This window comes from Mobula birostris, chromosome 11 (genome assembly GCF_030028105.1).
Source record: "Mobula birostris isolate sMobBir1 chromosome 11, sMobBir1.hap1, whole genome shotgun sequence".
Lineage (NCBI taxonomy): Eukaryota > Metazoa > Chordata > Chondrichthyes > Myliobatiformes > Myliobatidae > Mobula > Mobula birostris.
This window is the reverse complement of record NC_092380.1, coordinates 115,435,705-115,454,680: the sequence shown is the minus strand read 5'-3', so window position 1 is coordinate 115,454,680 and position 18,976 is coordinate 115,435,705. Positions and strand designations below refer to the sequence as shown.

General features: G+C 50.9%; 1 protein-coding gene across 2 annotated transcripts in view; it reads right to left on the bottom strand.

The window, feature by feature from the left end:
- Positions 1-18,976, bottom strand: part of LOC140205333 (ras association domain-containing protein 7-like) — a 35,952-nt gene continuing 16,976 nt past the window's right edge. Inside the window, exons 1-5 of one of the 2 annotated variants that reach the window (XM_072272919.1) lie at positions 14,993-15,058; positions 14,755-14,904; positions 11,503-12,266; positions 2,921-3,071; positions 1-1,825 (exon numbers count right to left, since the gene is read on the bottom strand). In XM_072272919.1, coding sequence (XP_072129020.1) covers positions 1,719-1,825; positions 2,921-3,071; positions 11,503-12,266; positions 14,755-14,881 — 1,149 coding nt within the window. In that variant the 5' untranslated portion in view covers positions 14,882-14,904; positions 14,993-15,058 and the 3' untranslated portion in view covers positions 1-1,718. Of the gene's footprint in view, positions 1,826-2,920; positions 3,072-11,502; positions 12,267-14,754; positions 14,905-14,992; positions 15,059-18,976 lie in introns of those variants that run through there. The other variant, XM_072272920.1, reaches the window with a different exon arrangement.

The following is an 18,976-nucleotide window of genomic DNA, read 5'->3' as shown; positions in this document are numbered from 1 at the left end:
AAGCGGTACCGGTGATGGGCACTCGGGCGCTGAGGTATTTTATTTGTTTCAGCTCATCCAGTCACAACTGGATGTGATCTTCATGACTGATCAATAAAACACAAACAGCTATTTTCAATTGTCATTTATTTTTGAACATTAAATACTTTAAATCAGAAAGATCTGAGCCAGTCATGACCTTTTATACACTACACTCCTGAGGGAGACAGACAGCTAATCAATCTAGGTATATAAACTATCGTATGTATTTATATTTATTGTGCTCTTTATCTTATTGTGTTTGTTTGTGCTGTATCGGATCCAGAGTAACAATTACTTTGTCCTCCTTTACACTAGTGTACTGGAAATGACATGGAATCTAACATCTCTCCCGCAGTTCCATCCAGGATTGGCCTGTAGTCATTATGAACCTGAACCGAGATTATAACCTCAAAAGTTCCATATTTAACTCTCCAGTGGGCAAACTCAGAAACAGAACAACTCTGTAAAATCCTTACTCAGACAAGAAATTTAAATTATTCACATAGAAATAGAGTTTATTCTCACAATTTGCCCTTTCAAATATAGTTAAGGGTTTCTGTACAATTTTGTTAACATTATAATCCAAGACTGGGTGATTTTCCCAACACTGGCAGAGGGGGAAATGAGTGGGGAGGGAGAGAGAAAGAGAGAGGGGGAGAGGGAGGGGCAAGAGAAGGTGGGGAGAGAGAGTGGGGGAGGGGAGGGGAGGGAGAGAGAGTGGGGGAGGGGAGGGGGAGAGAGTGGGGGGTGAGAGAGGGTAGGGGAGGAAGACAGCTGGATTAAATAAGGTACAGAGTGACTCCCCACTCCCGAGGGTCCAGGAGGCAGGCCATAACAGGCTAATAACATTGGATTCAAGAACACAAGAGATTCCGCCAATGCTGGAAATCCAGAGTAACAGACAGAAAATGCTGGAGGAACTCAGCAGGTCAGGCAGCATCCATGGAAATTAATAAACAGTCAACATTTCGGGCAGAGACCCTTCATCAGGACTCATAGGGAGTCCGGAATTGGGGAACAGAGGTGGGGAAGGAAGACCCACTCAATTCTCTGCATGAATGGTCATTAGTCACCCCATGGTAGATGCAAGGCTGGGTGGTGTTGAACCTGTTGTAGGGACACAGGGAGACAACAGTAGATCTATTCCCCGCAGTAGATGGAAGGCTGGGTGGTGTTGAACCTGTTGGAGAGATGCAGGGGGTCAGTCCAGTGTTAATTTTATTGCGTGGGAGGGACAGCCTCGTGGATTGAAAGGCCTCGTCTCAGGCAGCACGGTAACGAAGTGGTTAGCATAATGCTTTTCAGTGCCAGCAACGACTACACGGAGTTCAATCCCTGGCAGTGCCTCTTCTCCACATGACTGTGTAGGTTTCCTCTGGGTGCTCTGGTTCCCTCCCAAAGACGTACACGTTAGGGTTAGTAAGTTGTGGACACGGTACGTTGGCGTCAGAAGTGTGTGATGCTTGCGGGCTGCCCCCAGCACATCCTCGGACCGCGTTGGTCATTGGTGCAAGCGACCCATTTCACTAGATGTGTCGATATGCACTCGACAAATAAAGCAAATCTTTATCCTTAATGTTGGAACAGGTTTAAGAGACTGGGTGGTGGACACTGCTCCCCCTGTCTGCAGTCTGTCCCACGGCACAACCCAGCCCCCTGGGTGGGGATCTGGAGTCACCATCCACACACAGGACACCTCAAACGAACACCCCCTCCGGGTTCAGGCTCGACACCACGGGGTTCTGCAGATTCCGCGGGTTTCCCAGGAAGTGCCTGGATGTGGTTCGGGCCGTGGAGTCCAGTTCTGAAACACAGAATATTGTGGTTGGGGTTAGAGCAGATCCAGCACACTTATTGGTTTACTTAGAGAACAGGCCCTTCGAGCCACGCTACCCAACAACCCACTGACTTAACCCAAGCCTGATCACCGGACGGTTTACTATCACCTATTAACCTACCAACCAGTAAAGTACAGTACATCCTTGGACCGTGCGAGGAAACCGGACAGCCGGGGAAAATCCATGTGGAATGTGGAGACAGCGCTGGGATTGAACTCGGAACACGGAACTCTGGTGCCCTGAGCTGTAATAGCATCACGCCAAGTGATACACTACTGCAGCACCCCAAACGCATGTACCTTGAAACCTCAAAACATCCAGTGAAATGCGTGTCTGCATCAGGGTGAAGGGATGTTCAGGAGTTCGGGGGGGGAGACAACGGGTTTTCGAGAAGAGTTGGGTGTCTGGCGGAGGGGGTTTCACCAACCTTGGCAGGGAAGGAGCTAGGAGAGATGTCGGGGTGGGGATCTCGGAGAGTGGTGGGCGGTTGGGTCTGGAAGACAGGGTCCAAAGAGGGGTGGGAGATGGTGCTGATGGTGGTGGGTGGGGACTGGGAGAGGCACTTGCTGGAGAGGGGCATTAGAGAGGCAGAGGTGTATTTCTGGGTGGGAGGGAGTGAAGGACGGTCACCCAGAAGAGAGGTGGGAGAGTTGGGGTCACCTGGAAGAGGTGGGAGAGTGGGGATTACTCAGGAGAGAGGGGGGAGTGTGAGGGTCACCCAGGAGAGAGGGGGAAGGGAGTGCGAGGGTCACTTGAGAGAGGGGGAAGGGAGTGTGAGGGTCACCCAGGAGAGAGGGGGAAGGGAGTGTAGGGGTCACTCAGGAGAGAGGGGTGGGAGGGTGGGGTGTGTGCCTGGGAGACACTGGGAGGGAGCAGCTGTGTCTGGCAGCGAGGCAGGAGTCACCAAGGAGAGGGATTTGTGCCTAGGAGACAGAGCCACTCTGTCCCACTGTCTGGGAGAGGGTAGAGGGATCTAGATGGTTGGATATCTGGGTTGGACTGCAACAGGGGTGTTGTCAGTGAGAGACCCTGAGGATGTGTGGGTGTTGGACTGAACTCACCTCCAGGACTGGAGGGTGGGCAGGGTCCCTGGGCAGGCAGCCCCTCCTCGGTGCGGCCGTGGCCCCCACCACTGCCCGTTTGTTGGATGAACTGCTGTAGGTTGCACTGTCTCAGTTCCTTGTTCAGCTCCTCCAACTCCAGCCCTTTGGCCTGAAAACACAGACACGGCGATCAGCAGCCATACATGGGCCAGCACAGGGCAGTAACAAAAGACCACAGGACCACAGGACATGAGCAGAAGTAGACCATTGGGCCCATCAAGTCTGCTCCACTGTTCACCGTGATTTATTATCCTGCACTGCTCCCTGTTACTATTGATGGTGAGGACCTACAAGTACCTGGGGGTGCACCTGGACAACAGACTTGAGTGGAGCACCAACACAGAGACTGTGTACAAGAAGGGCCAGAATCACCTCTACCTCCTGAGGAGACTGAGGTCCTTTGATGTATACGGGCCTCTCCACATGTTCTGCCAGTCTGTTGTCACCAGTACAATCTTCTACGTGGTGGTGTGCTGGGGCAATGGCACCAACATGGGTGATGCCAACAAGCTCAATAAAGTGAGTACGCCCCCCCCCCACCCCCTGTTAGACTGTTATTGATCTCTGTTTAGCTCTTTTTACCACACCCAGCTATTACGGTAATTGTTGCATTATGAAGTACGTGCTGGAGCTTTTGGAAAGCATCAAATTGGATAAGTCAGCAGGACCAGACGAGATGTACCCCAGGCTACTGTGGGAGGTGAGGGAGGAGATTGCTGAGCTTCTGGTGATGACCTTTGCATCATCAATGGGGATGGGAGGGGTTCCGGAGGATTGGAGGGTTGTGGATGTTGTTCCCTTATTCAAGGAAGGGAGTAGAGATAGCCCAGGAAATTATAGGCCAGTGAGTCTTAACTCAGTGGTTGGTAATTTGATGGAGAAGATCCTGAGAGGCAGGATTTATGAACATTTGGAGAGGCAGAATATGATTAGGAACAGTCAACATGGCTTTGTCAAAGGCAGGTCGTGCCTTACGAGCCTGGTTGAATTTTTTGAGGATGTGACTAAGCATGTTGATGAAGGAAGAGTAGTAGATGTAGTATATATGGATTTCAGCAAGGCATTTGACAAGTTACCCCATGGAAGGCTTATTGAGAAAGTAAGGAGGCATGGGATCCAAGGGAACATTGCTTTGTGGATCCAGAACTGGCTTGCCCACAGAAGGCAAAGAGTCGTTGTAGACGGGTCATATTCTGCATGGAGGTCAGTGACCAGTGGCGTGCCTCAGGGATCTGTTCTGGGACCCCTTCTCTTCGTGATTTTTATAAATGACCTGGATGAGGAAGTGGAGGGATGGGTTAGTAAGTTTGCTGATGACACAAAGGTTGGGGGTGTTGTGGATAGTGTGGAGGGCTGACAGAGGTTACAACGGGACATAGATCGGATGCAAAACTGGGCTGAGAAGTGGCAGATGGAGTTCAACCCAGAAAAGTGTCAGGTGGTTCATTTTGGAGAGTCAAATATGATGGCAGAATATAGCATTAATGATAAGACTCTTGGCAGTGTGGAGAATCAGAGGGATCTTGGGGTCTGAGTCCATAGGACACTCAAAGCTGCTATGTAGGTTGACTCTGTGGTTAAGAAGGCATACGGTGCATTGGCCTTCATCAACCGTGGGATTGAGTTTAGGAGCCTAGAGGTAATGTTGCGGCTATATAGGACCCTGGTCAGACCCCACTTGGAGTACAGTGCTCAATTCTGGTCACCTCACTACAGGAACGATGTGGAAACTATAGGAAGGGTGCAGAGGAGATTTACAAGGATGTTACCTGGCCTTATGAGAATAGGTTGAGTGAACTTGGCCTTTTCTCCTTGGAGCGGCGGAGGATGAGAGGTGACCTGATAGAGGTGTATAAGATGATGAGAGGCATTGATCATGTGGATAGTCAGAAGGTTTTCCCCAGGGCTGAAATGGCTAGCATGAGAGGACACAGTTTTAAGGTGCTTGGAAGTAGGTACAGAGGAGATGTCAGGGTTAAGTTTTTTTAAACACAGAGAGTGGTGAGTGCGTGGAATGGGCTGCCGGCAATGGTGAGACTCCTAGACAGGTACATGGAGCTAAGAAAAATAGAGGGCTATGGGTAACCCTAGGTAATTTCTAAGGTAAGAACAAGTTCGGCACAGCATTGTGAGCCGAAGGGCCTGTATTGTGCTGTAGGTTTTCTATGTTTCTATGTAATCAGTGTGAAGTTGGAAATCTTGCAAATCTTGTAATCTTCGACTTGTAAGACCTGTGCATCTTATTTCTCTTATAATATTTGTATACCTGTGCTCTTGTAATGCTACTGTGGCACTGTGATTTCCTTTGGGATCAATAAAGTATCAACCTATCTATCTTATCCCTCCCAACCCCATTTTCCAGCCTTTGACACACTGACTAATCAAGAACCTATCAACCTCTGCTTTAAATATATTCAATGACTTAGTTTCCACAATAGTCTGTGGCAATGAATTCCACAGATTCACTGGCCTCTTGCTAAAGAAATTCCTTCTCCTCTCTTTTTTAAATGGATATCCCTTTAATCTGAGGCTGTGTTATCTGGTCCTAGAACCCCCCCCCCCCACCACCACCACAGGAAACATCCTCTCCACATACACTCTAACCAGGCCTTTCAATAGGATTTAATGAGATCTCTCATTCTTGGAAACTCTAGTGAGTTCAGGCCAGGGGCTGTCAAATGCTCCTCATACGTTAACCCTTTCATTCTTGGGATCATTTTTGTGAACCTCCTCCAGACCCCCCCCCCCCCCAATACCAGCACATCCTTTCTTAGATAAGGGGCCAAAAACTGCTCACAATACTCCCAAGTGCCTCTGACCAACGCCTTCATCCTGTCACCTCACAGCCTCCAGGGTTAGTCTCAGCCTGTCCTTGTAACTTGTTGCTTTATCCCTGTCCTCTATCTTCTGCCTCTTCATAATGCTTTGCTGGTTGGCGGTCTCTTCCCTCAGTGATCTTCACGATTCTGTATGCGCATCTTCCAGTGAGATTCCTCACCACCACAGACAGACCATCCTTCTCCCTGATCGCTGCAGCATACTCCACTCAGATTTAGGGAATATCTGCTTAAATGTCCAGCCCTGCTAATCTCCTGTCTCACTTCGTCCACCTTAGCCAGCTCTGTGCTCACACTCTTCTCAGCATCAGAACCAGAACCCGGTTTATCATCACTGAAAGATTACTTGAAATCTGGTGTTTTGTGGCAATACAGTGCAAGAAATAAAAAACTGAAAAGGTGGCTGCATAGGTGGAGCAAAAGAGGAAACAAGCACCCAGGGCATGCCCTTTACCATCAGGGAGGGGGTACAGACGCCTGAAGACACACACTCAGCGATTCAGGAACAGCTTCTTCCGCTCTGCCATCCCATTCCTAAATGGACATTGAACCCGTGAACACTGCCTCACTTTTTAAAAATATATAATATTTTCTATTTTTTGCACAATTTTTAATCTATTCAATATAAGTATACTTTATAAAGTATACAGAATACAATTTAATTATTTATTTTTTCTTCTAAATTATGTATTGCATTGAACTGCTGCTGCTAAGTTAACAAATTTCACATCACATGCTGGTGATAATAAACCTGATTCTGTTTCTGATTCTGAACTTTATTTAAGTTTAGGACACTTCCCTCAGACCCATCTTACTAGCCCTTAACCTGAGCTTTAAATTTTGCCATACTGTGATCACCTTTTGTGAGAAGTTTTCCACAAGATCTTTAATTTATCCTGTGCCTTCAGATAACACCAGCTAGAAAATTCCCACCTCCCACCTTCCCAACCTTTCCTAGTTTGTGAAGATTTGGCAAGTCATCAAAAACCTTGACAAACTTCCATAGGTGTGTTGTGGACAGTACATTCACCAAGTGCATCATGGCCTGGTAAGCATACACTAATGCCCTTGAGTGGGAAATCCTACAAGAAGTAGTGGATATGACCCAGTCCATCACGGGTAAAACCCTCCCCACCATTGAGCACATCTACGTGAAGCACTGTCACTGAAAGCAGCATCCATCATCAGGGAACCCCAGCACCCGGCTGTTCTTTTCTCACTGCCGCCATCGGAATGGAGGGGCAGGAGCCTCAGGACCACATCACCATGCTCAGGAACAGTTATTACCCTCAACCATCCATAGGACACTCGACGGCCTACAGGGACGAGGTCCAGCACCTGGCCGTGTGGTGTGCCGACAACAACCTGGCCCTTAACACCCAGAAAACCAAGGAGATCATTGTGGACTTCAGGCATGCTAGGAGCCACACTCATATCCCCATCTACATCAACAGAGCTGTAGTGGAGCATGTATCAAGCTTCAAATTCCTTGGTATCCACATTTCCAAGGATCTCACCTGGTCCCTGAGCTCCTCCATCCTGATCAAAAAGGCGCAGCAGCGCCTTTATTTCCTGCGGTGCATCAAGAAAGCTCACCTCTGTCCCAGGATACTGACGGACTTTTACCGCTGTACCATTGACAGCATACTCACCACCTGCATCTCAGTGTGGTATGGCAATTGTCCTGTATCGGACCGCAAAGCACTCCAGCGTGTGGTGAAAACTGCCCAGTGGATTATCGACACCCAATTGCCCACCATTGAGAACATCTACCATAAACGCTGCCTGGGCAGGGCGAAAAGCATTATCAAGGATGCATCTCACCCTAACCATGGACTTTTTACTCTCCTCCCATCTGGTAGACGCTACAGGAGCCTCCACTCCCGCACCAGCAGGCACAGGAAGAGTTTCTTCCCTGAGGCTGTGACCCTGCTGAACCTCACATCACAGCGCTAAGCAGTATTGCACCTATATTGTACTATCTCAGTACTTTTATATTTGTGTGCTGTAGCACTTACTTTTTATTCAGTTATTTTGTAAATAACATTATTCTTTGCATTTCTGGTCAGATGCTAACTGCATTTCATTGGCTTTGTATCTGTACTCAGCACAATGACAATACAGTTGAATCTAATCTAACCTAATCATCAGGCTCTTGAACCAGAAGCGATAACTTCACTCACCCCAACATTGAAGTGTTCCCACAAACTATGGACTCACTTTCAAAGACTCTTTATCACACGTTCTTGATATTTTTTGCTGTTTCTTTTGTTTCTATTTACAGCAAATGTCCGCAAGAAAATAAATCTCAGACTTGTATGTTGTGGTATATATGTACTTTAATAATAAATTTACTTTGAACTTTGCACCCTCCTCAAGTCATATCTCCAAGAAACCGTCCTAACTACCCTCCATGAACTTGTCCCTACGTCTCCCCTGTGATTATGGCAGTACCTTCCTTACAAGCCTCTACCTTCCCTGGATTCTGACAGGAACTGTCCATGGCCCCATACATCTCCATCCCAGCTCATCCAGCAGTAGCTGCTCTCTGCCACCAGGTGGCAGCAATGCCCCATCTCGTGCAAGACACCCATTGGGTTGTAACCAAAACAGCTCAGTTCCCAATCACATGACAGGGCCTGATACTCTTTTCCAGACATGCTGCCTGGCCTGCTGAGTTCCTCCAGAATTTTGTGTATGCAGCTCAGTCTCCATTCATTTGGCCAATCGAGTCTGCTCTGCCATTCCATCACGGCTGATTTATTATCCCTCTCAACCCCGTTCTTCCGCCTTCTCTCTGTAACCTTTGATACTCTGACTAATCAAGAACCTCTCAACCTCCGCTTTAAATATAACCAATGACTTGGCCTCCACAGCCCTTATGACAATTCACCACCCTCTGGCTAAAGAAATTCCTCCTCATCTCCATTCTAAAAGGATGCTCCTCTATTCTGAGGCTGTGTCCTCTGGTCTTAGACTCTCCCACCACAGGAAACATCCTCTCCACATCAACTCTATCAAGGCCTTTCACCATTCGATAGGTTTCACCCCTCATTCTTCTGAATTCTAGTGAATACAGGCCCAGAGCCATCAGATACTCTCCATATGACAAACCATTCAGTCCTGGAATCATTTTCATGAACCTTTGAACCCTCTCAAGTTTCAGCTCATCCTTTCTAAGGTAAGGGGACCAAAACGACTCACAATACTCCAGCTGAGGCCTCACCAGTGCTGTATAAAGTCTCACCATTACATCCTTGCTTTTATATTCTAGTCCTCTCGAACTGAACACTAATATCTCATTTGCCTTCCTCACCACAGACTCAACATACAAGTTAACCTTTAGAGAATCCTGCACAACAACTCCCAAGTCCCTTTGTGCCTCAGTTGTTTTGTATTTTCTCTCCATTTAGAAAATAGTCAACAATTTTATTTCTCCTACTGAAGTGCATGGCCATACACTTTCTGACACTGTATTCCATATCCCATTTCTTTGTCCATTCTCCTAATCTGTCTAAGTTCTCCTGTAGCCTTTCTACCTTCTCAAAACTACCTGCCCCTCTACCTGTCTTTATATTGTTTGCAAACTTTGCAACAAAGCCATCAATTCCATCATCCAAAGTCATTGAAAAGTACCCCAAAACCACATCCTTAACAATCGATTCCAATACCTTCACAAGCACTGAGGTCAGACTAACTGGTCTATAGTTTCCTTCCTTCTGCCTCTCTCCCTTCTTGAAGAGTGTAGTGTCATTTACAATTTTTCAGTCTTCCAGAACCATTCCAGAATCTAGTGGCTCTTGAAAGATCATTACTAATGCCTCCACAATCTCTTCAGCCACCTCTTTCAGAACCCTGGGGTGGACACCATCTGGTCCAGGTGACTCAACTACCTTCAGACCTTTCTTAATAACCTTCTTTCTAGTTATGGTAACTTCACACACCTCATGACCCAGTGTCTTCCCCGGTGAAGACTGATTCAAAATGCTTATTCAGTTTGTCTGCCATTTCATGGTTTCCATTACTACCTCTCCAGCATTGTTTCCCAACGGTCCAATTCCACTCTCACCTCTCTTTTACACTTTGCGTATCTGAAGAAACTTTTGGTATCCTCTTCAATATTATTGGCTAGCTTACTTTCATGTTTCATCTTTACCTTCTTCATGACTTTTTTAGTTGCGTTCTGTTGGTTTATAAAAGCTTCCCATTCCTCTAACTTCCCACTAATATTTGCTCTATCATATACCCTCTCTTTGGCTTTTATTTTGGCTTTGACTTCTCTTGTTAGCCACAGTTGTGTCATCTTTCCTTCAGAAAACTTCTTCCTCTTTGGGGTGTTTATGTCCTGTGCCTTCTGAATTGCTTCCAGAAATTCCAGCCATTGCTGCCCTGCCATCATCCCTGCCAGTGTTCTTTTCAATCTCCCACTTAAGAAAGCTGATGACTCTATCCATGATGTCCGGGGCCCTGGCACCCAGAGGAAGCATACGATGCAGGAATCTCGTTTTCACCCACAGAACCTCCCGTTTGTTCCCCTAACCAACGAATTCCCTCTCACCACAGCATGCCTCTTCTCCCCTCTTCCCTTCTGAGTCAGAGTCAGACTCAGTGCCAGAGACCCGACCACTGTAACTTTCCCCTGTTAGGTCACCCCACCCTCTCAACAGTATCCAAAGTGATATACCTGTTGCTGAGGGGGATGGCCACAGGGGTACTCTACACTGGCTCCCTAACCCATTTCCCCTTCCTGTCACCCAGTTTCCTGTGTCCTTGGGTGTAACTGCCTCTCTACATGTCCTATCTGTCACCCCCTCAGCCTCCCGAATGATCCAGAGTTCATCCAGGTCCAGCTCCAACTCCTTAACGCGGTTTGTTAGAAGCTGCAGCTGGACGCACTTCCCCTCTCATTCTTCTAAACCCCAGCGAGTACAGGCCCAGATTCATCAATCACTCCTCATACATTAACCCTTTCATTCCTGGGATCATTCTTGTGAGCCTCTCCAAGACCAGCACATCCTCTCTTAGATAAGGGGGCCGAATCTGCTCACAATACGTCCGACTGATGCTTTATAAAGCCATTTGCCTACATTTACCTTCTGAAACTCCCCAGATACACAGATACCTACACATACAGTTACACAGACACACACACACACACAGATACACAGACACACAGAGTCACAGACACAGACACACAAACACACACAATGATCTAGTAACAGCTTCTTCCCCTCTGCCATCAGGTTTCTGAATGGCCATGAACCCTCTGACAGTACCTGCCCCTCTGCATCTCCACTACTTATTCAGCTGCAATTCTTGGTGATTCGCTGTCTTTGCACTGTACCACTGCTGCAAAAGTGTTAGTTATTTACTTTATTTGGGATACAGGTCCTTGTGGCACAGCAGCCACTCACGGATTTAACCCGAGTTAATCACAGGACAATTTACCGTGAATAATTAACCTACCCTTGGGACTGTGGGAGGAAACCAGAGCACCTGGAGAAAACCGTCGCGGTTCACGGGGAGAATTAGAGACAGCGTCAGAATTGAGGTCTGGACTGTGATGCCCTGAGCTGTACTAGTGTCACACTAACAGGAAGACAGTGACAACGAAGCTGACTGTAAGAGTGTTTCTGGCCCGTCCTGCGCCGTCCCGTTGCCCTGCCGGACTGTGTGTGGCATGAGCAGTGACACCAGCCTCACCTGCAGCCTGAGCTCGGCCTCCTGTAACGCTTGTTCCACCACGAGCAGGGACCTCTGCAGCTGCTGGTTCTCCTCGTCGACACCCTGGATGTCGGCTCGCACGCGGCCGATGGCCACCCTGGTGCTGTTTTGGTCGGCCAGCTGCGCCGCCCTCGCTCTCTCGCCCTCCTGCTTGATCTCCCGGCCTAGCAGCTGCGCTCGGTGGCCCATCCCCAGCAGACTCTCCGCCACCTCTTGCATGTTCCCCTTCAGTTCCTCCAAGCGGCTCAGGAGCTCCCTCTCCCTCCACTGCTCTGCCTGCAGTTCCTGCTCCCAGTAGCCCTCCTCCTCCTCCTCATCCCCCTCCTCAGTCCTCCTTGCTGCTTCCTCCTCTGACTCTCTGGGCTGCCTCCTGCTCGCCGTCTCCGCCACGCAGGTGCTGTGCCTCTCCACAAGCTCCCTCAGCTGCCTCTGCTGCCGCTGGATCAGCTGGACCAGGTCCTCCTTGGCGGGGGGGCCCGCTTCGGCCCCCCGCGACTTCCACTTCTCCCGCTGGGAGCGGTCGGGCGCCCCACCGGTGAAGGTCAGGGACTTCTTGGGCCGGCTGTGGGCAAGTCCTGGGCTGGGGTTCTCCGGGGCGGTGTGGCCAGTACGGCGCAGGATGAACTGGATGTCGCGGGCAGACTGGCCACATGCGGTCAGCAGCTGGACAGGACACTCGGTTGGCATCAGCTGGCGCTCGCTGCCCTGGAAACTCTGAATCAGCACATAACGGCCTGTCTGACCTGCAGCAGGGAGCAAAGGGCACAGGGTCAGAGACATCACAGTGGGGGCAGAGGGCACAGGGTCAAAGGCATCACAGTGGGGGTCACAGGTCACAGGGTCAGAGGCATCACAGTGGAGGTAGAGGGCACAGGGTCAGAGGCATCACAGTGGGGGCAGAGGGCACAGGGTCAGAGGCATCACAGTGGGGGCAGAGGGCACAGGGTCAGAGGTTTCAAGGCAGGAGCAAAGATCAAAGGGTCAGGGGTCTGTGATGGGGACAAGGATGGGGTCAAGGGTCCCGCAGAGGGAGCAGAGGTTGAGATCCTGTGGAGCAATAAAGGTGAAGAAGTCAGAGATGGGAATGGGGTGCAGTGGGACTCAGCGCCATCCATCTGCAGTCGTGTGTCTGCGACTTGGGTCAGGCCGCGAGCGTGTGAGCGTGTGAGTGGCTGGTGACAGGAGGAGGCAGCGAAGCAGGCCCCAGGACCGTTGGACAGAAACGGGATCGATAGGGTGACAGGAATGAGGAGCGACAGCGACTGGAGGGTCAGAGGCCGCGTGTCCTCATCCCTCATACATTCCCAGGTAGGTGACTAGAATCACACCCCATCTATACCACCCAGCTGTCTCTGCCCAAACCCTCATAACGCTTCACTGTCTCCCCTAACCCCTAAACCCCCTTTCCATCTCCACAACCACCCCATCACACCTCCTCTCCCACCCAAACCCCTCCCTCACCACCCATTCCCCCCTCACCCATCTCCACAACCACCCCACTGCCCTCCTCTCCCACCTAAACCCTTCCCTCACCACCCACCCATCTCCACAACACCCCATCATCCCTCCTCTCCCACCCAAACACCTCCCTCACCACCCATCCATCTCTCCCCCCTCACCTACCTCCACAACCACCTCATCACCCCCTCTCCCACCCAAACCCCTCCCTCACCGCCCACCCATCTCTACAACCACCCCACCGCACCCCTCTCCCACCCAAACACCTCCCTCACCACCCATCCATCTCTCCCCCTCACCCATCTCCACAACCACCCCACCGCACCCCTCTCCCACCCAAACCCCTCCCTCACCACCCACCCATCTCCACAACCACCTCATCACCCCCTCTCCCACCCAAACCTTCCCCTCACCACCCACCCATCTCCACAACACCCCCTCATCTCTCCCCTCCCACCCAAACACCTCCCTCACCACCCATCCATCTCTCCCCCCTCACCCATCTCCACAACCACCTCATCACCCCCTCTCCCACCCAAACCCCTCCCTCACCGTCCACCCATCTCCCCCCCACCCATCTCCACAACCACCCCACCCCTCTCCCACCCAAACACCTCCCTCACCACCCATCCATCTCTCCCCCTCACCCATCTCCACAACCACCCCACCGCACCCCTCTCCCACCCAAACCCCTCCCTCACCACCCACCCATCTCCACAACACCCCATCACCCCCTCTCCCACCCAAACCCCTCCCTCACCACCCACCCATCTCCACAACCACCCCACCGCACCCCTCTCCCACCCAAACCCCTCCCTCACCACCCACCCATCTCCACAACACCCCATCACCCCCTCTCCCACCCAAACCTCTCCCTCACCACCCACCCATCTCCACAACCACCCCACCACCCCCCCTCCCACCCAAACCCCTCTCTCACCACCCACCCATCTCCACAATCACCCCATCACCCCTCCTCTCCCACCCAAACACCTCCCTCACTACCCACCCATCTCCACAACACCCCATCATCCCTCCTCTCCCACCCAAACCCCTCCCTCACCACCCACCCATCTCCCCCCTCACCCATCTCCACAACCGCCCCATCACCCCCTCTCCCACCCAAACCCCTCCCTCACCACCCACCCATCTCCCCCCTCACCCCCCACCCATCTCCCCCCCTCACCCATCTCCACAACCACCTCATCACCCCCTCTCCCACCCAAACCCTCCCCTCACCACCCACCCATCTCCACAACACCCCATCATCTCTCCTCTCCCACCCAAACACCTCCCTCACCACCCATCCATCTCTCCCCCCTCATCCATCTCCACAACCACATCACCCCCTCTCCCACCCAAACCCTCCCCTCACCACCCACCCATCTCCACAACACCCCATCATCTCTCCTCTCCCACCCAAACACCTCCCTCACCACCCATCCATCTCTCCCCCCTCAGCCATCTCCACAACCACCTCATCACCCCCTCTCCCACCCAAACCCCTCCCTCACCATCCACCCATCTCCCCCCCACCCATTTCCACAACCACCCCACTGCCCTCCTCTCCCACCCAAACCCCTCCCTCACCGCCCATCCATCTCCACAACCAACCCACCGCACCCCTCTCCCACCCAAACCCTTCCCTCACCACCCACCCATCTCCACAACACCCCATCATCCCTCCTCTCCCACCCAAACCCCTCCCTTCACAGCCCATTCGTCCCCACCCACCTCTGCCCCAAAGCCCCCCACCCCGGTTCAGCTACTCACCTATGGCCTGTGCCAGAGCGATCACGACTTGCTGGCAGCTGGTGTCCTCGGTCACCCCGCACACCACTCTCTGTACACCCTCCACCCACACCTTCAGCTCCATCAGGGTGCCGGCCGACACTGGCATCGGGGCCCCACGCGGGCACTGCTCTGCAACAGGGAGAGGGCCCTCAGCAACGGGTGAGAACAGTGATCCCTGGCACCCCTCACCCCGTCCCACCTAGCCATCTGCACTTACCTTCCCTCCCACAGAGTGACCCTCTGTACTGGTCCAACAGTCCGGCCTGGTCCGAGCACACGGACCCTGTGACAGGAAAGCTGATTAGCATCTTCAGGAGACTAAAGAAATTTAAAAAGTCCCCTTTGACCCTACCAATTTTTATCGATACACCACAGAAAGTTTTCTATCGAGGTGCATTACAGCCTGGGACGGTAACAGCTCTGCCTGTGACCACAGAGAGTTGTGCACACAGCTCAGCACATCACAGAAACCAGCCTCCCTCCATGGACTCTGTCTACACGTCTCACTGCCTCAGTAAAGCAGCCAGTGTAATCAGAGACCCCCCTTACACCGGACATTGAATCTTCTCCCCTCTCCCATCGGGCAGAAGATACAAAAGCCTGAAAGCATGTCCCACCGGCTGAAGGACAACTTCTACCCCACTATTATAGGATTATTGAATGGGTTTCTTGTACGATAGGGACATTTAACCTCACAATCTAGCTCGTTATGACCTCGCACCTTATTGTCTTATCTTCACTGCATTTTATCTGTAGTTGTTACACTTTGTTCTGCATTCTGTTATGGTTTTACCTTGTTCTACCTCAACGGTCATAGGACCATAATCATGATTATCCGCCCAGTCCGCCAGAGCTGCCTTCACATGCTAGGACAGGCCAGTCCTGATCTCCCCAGTTTACAAGGCTCACCAGCCACTCTCGCCTGGTCTCACGAGCCTGTCAAAGTGGTGGTCAGGAGTGTGGCTGCTATGGCATGAACACAGGTACTTGGAGCTACAGGTGAGGGCGGAGTGTCTGGTGGGGCCCAAAGTGGGCCCTCAGTGGTTAGGAAAGTGTTAGGGTCTATAATTAAAGATGAGGTTTCGGGGTACTTGAAGACTAATGATAAAATAAGTCAAAGTCAGCATAGTTTCTGTAAAGGGAAATCATGCCTGACAAATCTTCGAGGAAGTATCAAGCAGGGTGGACAAAGGAGAGGCAGTGGATGTCATTCACTTGGATTTTCAGAAGGCATTTGATAAGATGTCACACATGAGGCTGCTTAACAAGATAAAATCCTATGGCACTTCAGGAAAGATACTGGCATGGATAGCAGAATGGCTGACAGGCAGGAGGCAGTGAGTGGGAATAAAAGGGGACCTGTTCTGGTTGGCTGTCAATGACTAGTGGTGTTCCTCAGGGGTCAGTATTAGGACTGCTGCTTTTCACATTGTTTGTCAGTGATTTAGATAATGGAATTGATGGCTTTGTGGCAAAGTTTGCAGATGATATGAAGATAGGTGGAGGGGTAGGTAGTGCTGAGGAAACAATGCAATTGCAGCAGGACATAGACAAGTCGGAAGAATGGGCAAAAAAGTGGCAGTTGGAATAGAGTGTTGGGAAATGTATGAAAATGCATTTTAGTAAAAGGAATAATAGTGCAGACTATGATCTAAACGGGGAGAAAATCCAAATATCAGAGGTGCAGAAGGACTTAGGAGTCCTCGTACAAGACTCCCAGAAGTTTAATTTACAGGTTGAGTCTGTGGTAAAGAAGGCAAATGCAATGTTGGCATTTATTTCAAGGGGAATAGAATATAAAAACAAGGAGATAATGCTGAGGCTTTATAAGACACTGGTCAGGCTGCACTCGGAGTATTGTCAACAGTTTTGGGCCCCATATCTCAGAAAGGATATGTTGTCATTGGAGAGAGTCCAGAGGAGATTCACGAAGATGATTCGAGGAATGAAGGGGTTAACATATGAGGAGTGTTTGGCAGCTTTGGGCCTGTACTCACTGAGATTTAGAAGAATATGTGGGGATCTTATTGAAACCTACTGAATGTTGAAAGGACTAGATAGGGTGGATGTGGAGAGGGTGTTTTCTATGGTGGGGGTATCCAGAACTAGAGGGCACAGCCTCAAAACTGAGGGGTGACCTGTTAGAACAGAAGTAAGGAGGATTTTTTTCAGAGAACAGTGAATCTGTGGAATGCTCTGCCACAGACTGTGGTGGAGGTATATTTAAGGTGGAAGTTGATCGTTTCCTGATCAGTCAGGGCATCAAAGGATATTGTGAGAAGGCGGGTGTATGGGGTTGAGTGGGATCCGGGATCAGCCATGATGGAATGGCGGAGCAGAGTTGATGGGCTGAATGGCCTAATTCTGCTCCTGTGTTAGATGGTGTTAAAGGGAAGTGAGCTGCCCGGGAATGGACATGACAAGCCCCTTCACCAGACGTGCTACCCTCCTGGACACCCCATAACCAACGGCTCTGTATCGTTCTCCGGAGAGCGAAGGACATGACGAGGCAGAGAAGAGATCAGGGTCATCCACTGCAACCAAGACCTCAGCTGTGACGACCACTCGAGCTAGAGAGAGTGGGATTGCCCCAGTGCAATACCCTTTTCACTTAGAAACTACCAGACAGGTTTCCTGTCATTGTTGTATGTGACAGACAACCAACACCTCAACGCACTGTGAAATGATCTGACCTGTATAAACAGAGCACAGCACAAACTTTTCACTGTAGCACGGCAATTGGAACAAAACTGATTTCCTATCGCATCCCACATAGTACAGAGAATATCACCAGCTGCCGGGGGAGAAGCCCTGGCGGATGGGGTGTGGCAGTGAGCCGCACTGGAGTGCAGTGACCCCGGGGGAAGTTCCAGCTGCTGGGGGAGAAGCCCTGACGGGTGGGGTGTGGCAGTGAGCCGCACTGGAGTGCAGTGACCCCGGGGGAAGTTCCAGCTGCTGGGGGAGAAGCCCTGACGGGTGGGGTGTGGCAGTGAGCCGCACTGGAGTGCAGAGAGTCTGGAGGAAGTTCCAGCGTGCTGGGGGGGGGTGCAGTTGGCAGGTAGGGTGTGGCAGTGAGCCGCACTGGAGTGCAGTGACCCCGGGGGAAGTTCCAGCTGCTGGGGAAGAAGCCCTGGCGGGTGGGGTGTGGCAGTGAGTTGCACTAGAGTGCAGAGAGACTGGAGGAGGTCCCAGCATGCTGGGGGGTGCAGTGACCCCGGAGGAAGTTCCAGCTGCCGGAGGAGAAGCCCTGGCAGGTGGGGTGTGGCAGTGAGCCGCACTGGAGTGCAGAGAGTCTGGAGGAAGTTCCAGCGTGCTGGGGGGGGGTGGGGAGGGAGGAAGGGACGGAGCCTGAGAATGCTGATCACATTCCTCGGCCGCTCTGCATTCCAGGGCAGAGCCAGGTTGAGCAATGTTACTCTGACACCATCACATGCCTGGCGTAGTAGAGGGTATTAATCATCACACAACAATTACCGGCGAGAGGGAAACTCCGCTTGGCAAATTCAGGCAGTTCTTGAGGACAGAGAGGGCAGGGCTGATGACTGGGGAGCAAATGGATGCAGTGTCACCCGAGTGCCAAAAGACTTCCGAGAAATTTGCCTCAGTAAAGCAGCCAAAGACCTCACGCACCCCGGATATTCTTCCCCCCCCCGGGCTCAAGGAGAACTTCTACCCACTGTTCAGACTTTTTAAACATCTCTTATACAATCAGAGTGTACTATGTGTTAGTCATAGTGAGGCACGGCACAGAAACAGGCCCTTCAGCCCATTTAGTCCATGCTGGACTATTTAAACTGTCTACTCTCATAGCCTCCATATTCCTGACATCGTCATACCTATCCAAACTTCTCTTAAACATTGACATCGAGCTCCCATGCACCTCTTGCATAGGACACTCATTCCACACTCTCATGGCCCTCTGAGTAAAGAAGTTTCCTCTCATGTTCCCCTTAAACTTTCACCTTTCATGTTAACCCATGACCTCTAGTTGTGGTCCCACCAAGTCTCAGTGGAAAAGCCTGCTTGCATGACCCTATCAAAGAGCTGATTGTAGACTTCAGAAAGAGTTAGAACAAAGGACCATGTACCAACCCTCAGAGAGATCAGAAGTAGAGAGAGTGAGCTCGTTCCTGGGTGCCAAGATCTCTGAGGACCTAACCTGATCCCAACATATCGATGCAGCCATAAAGAAGGCAAGACA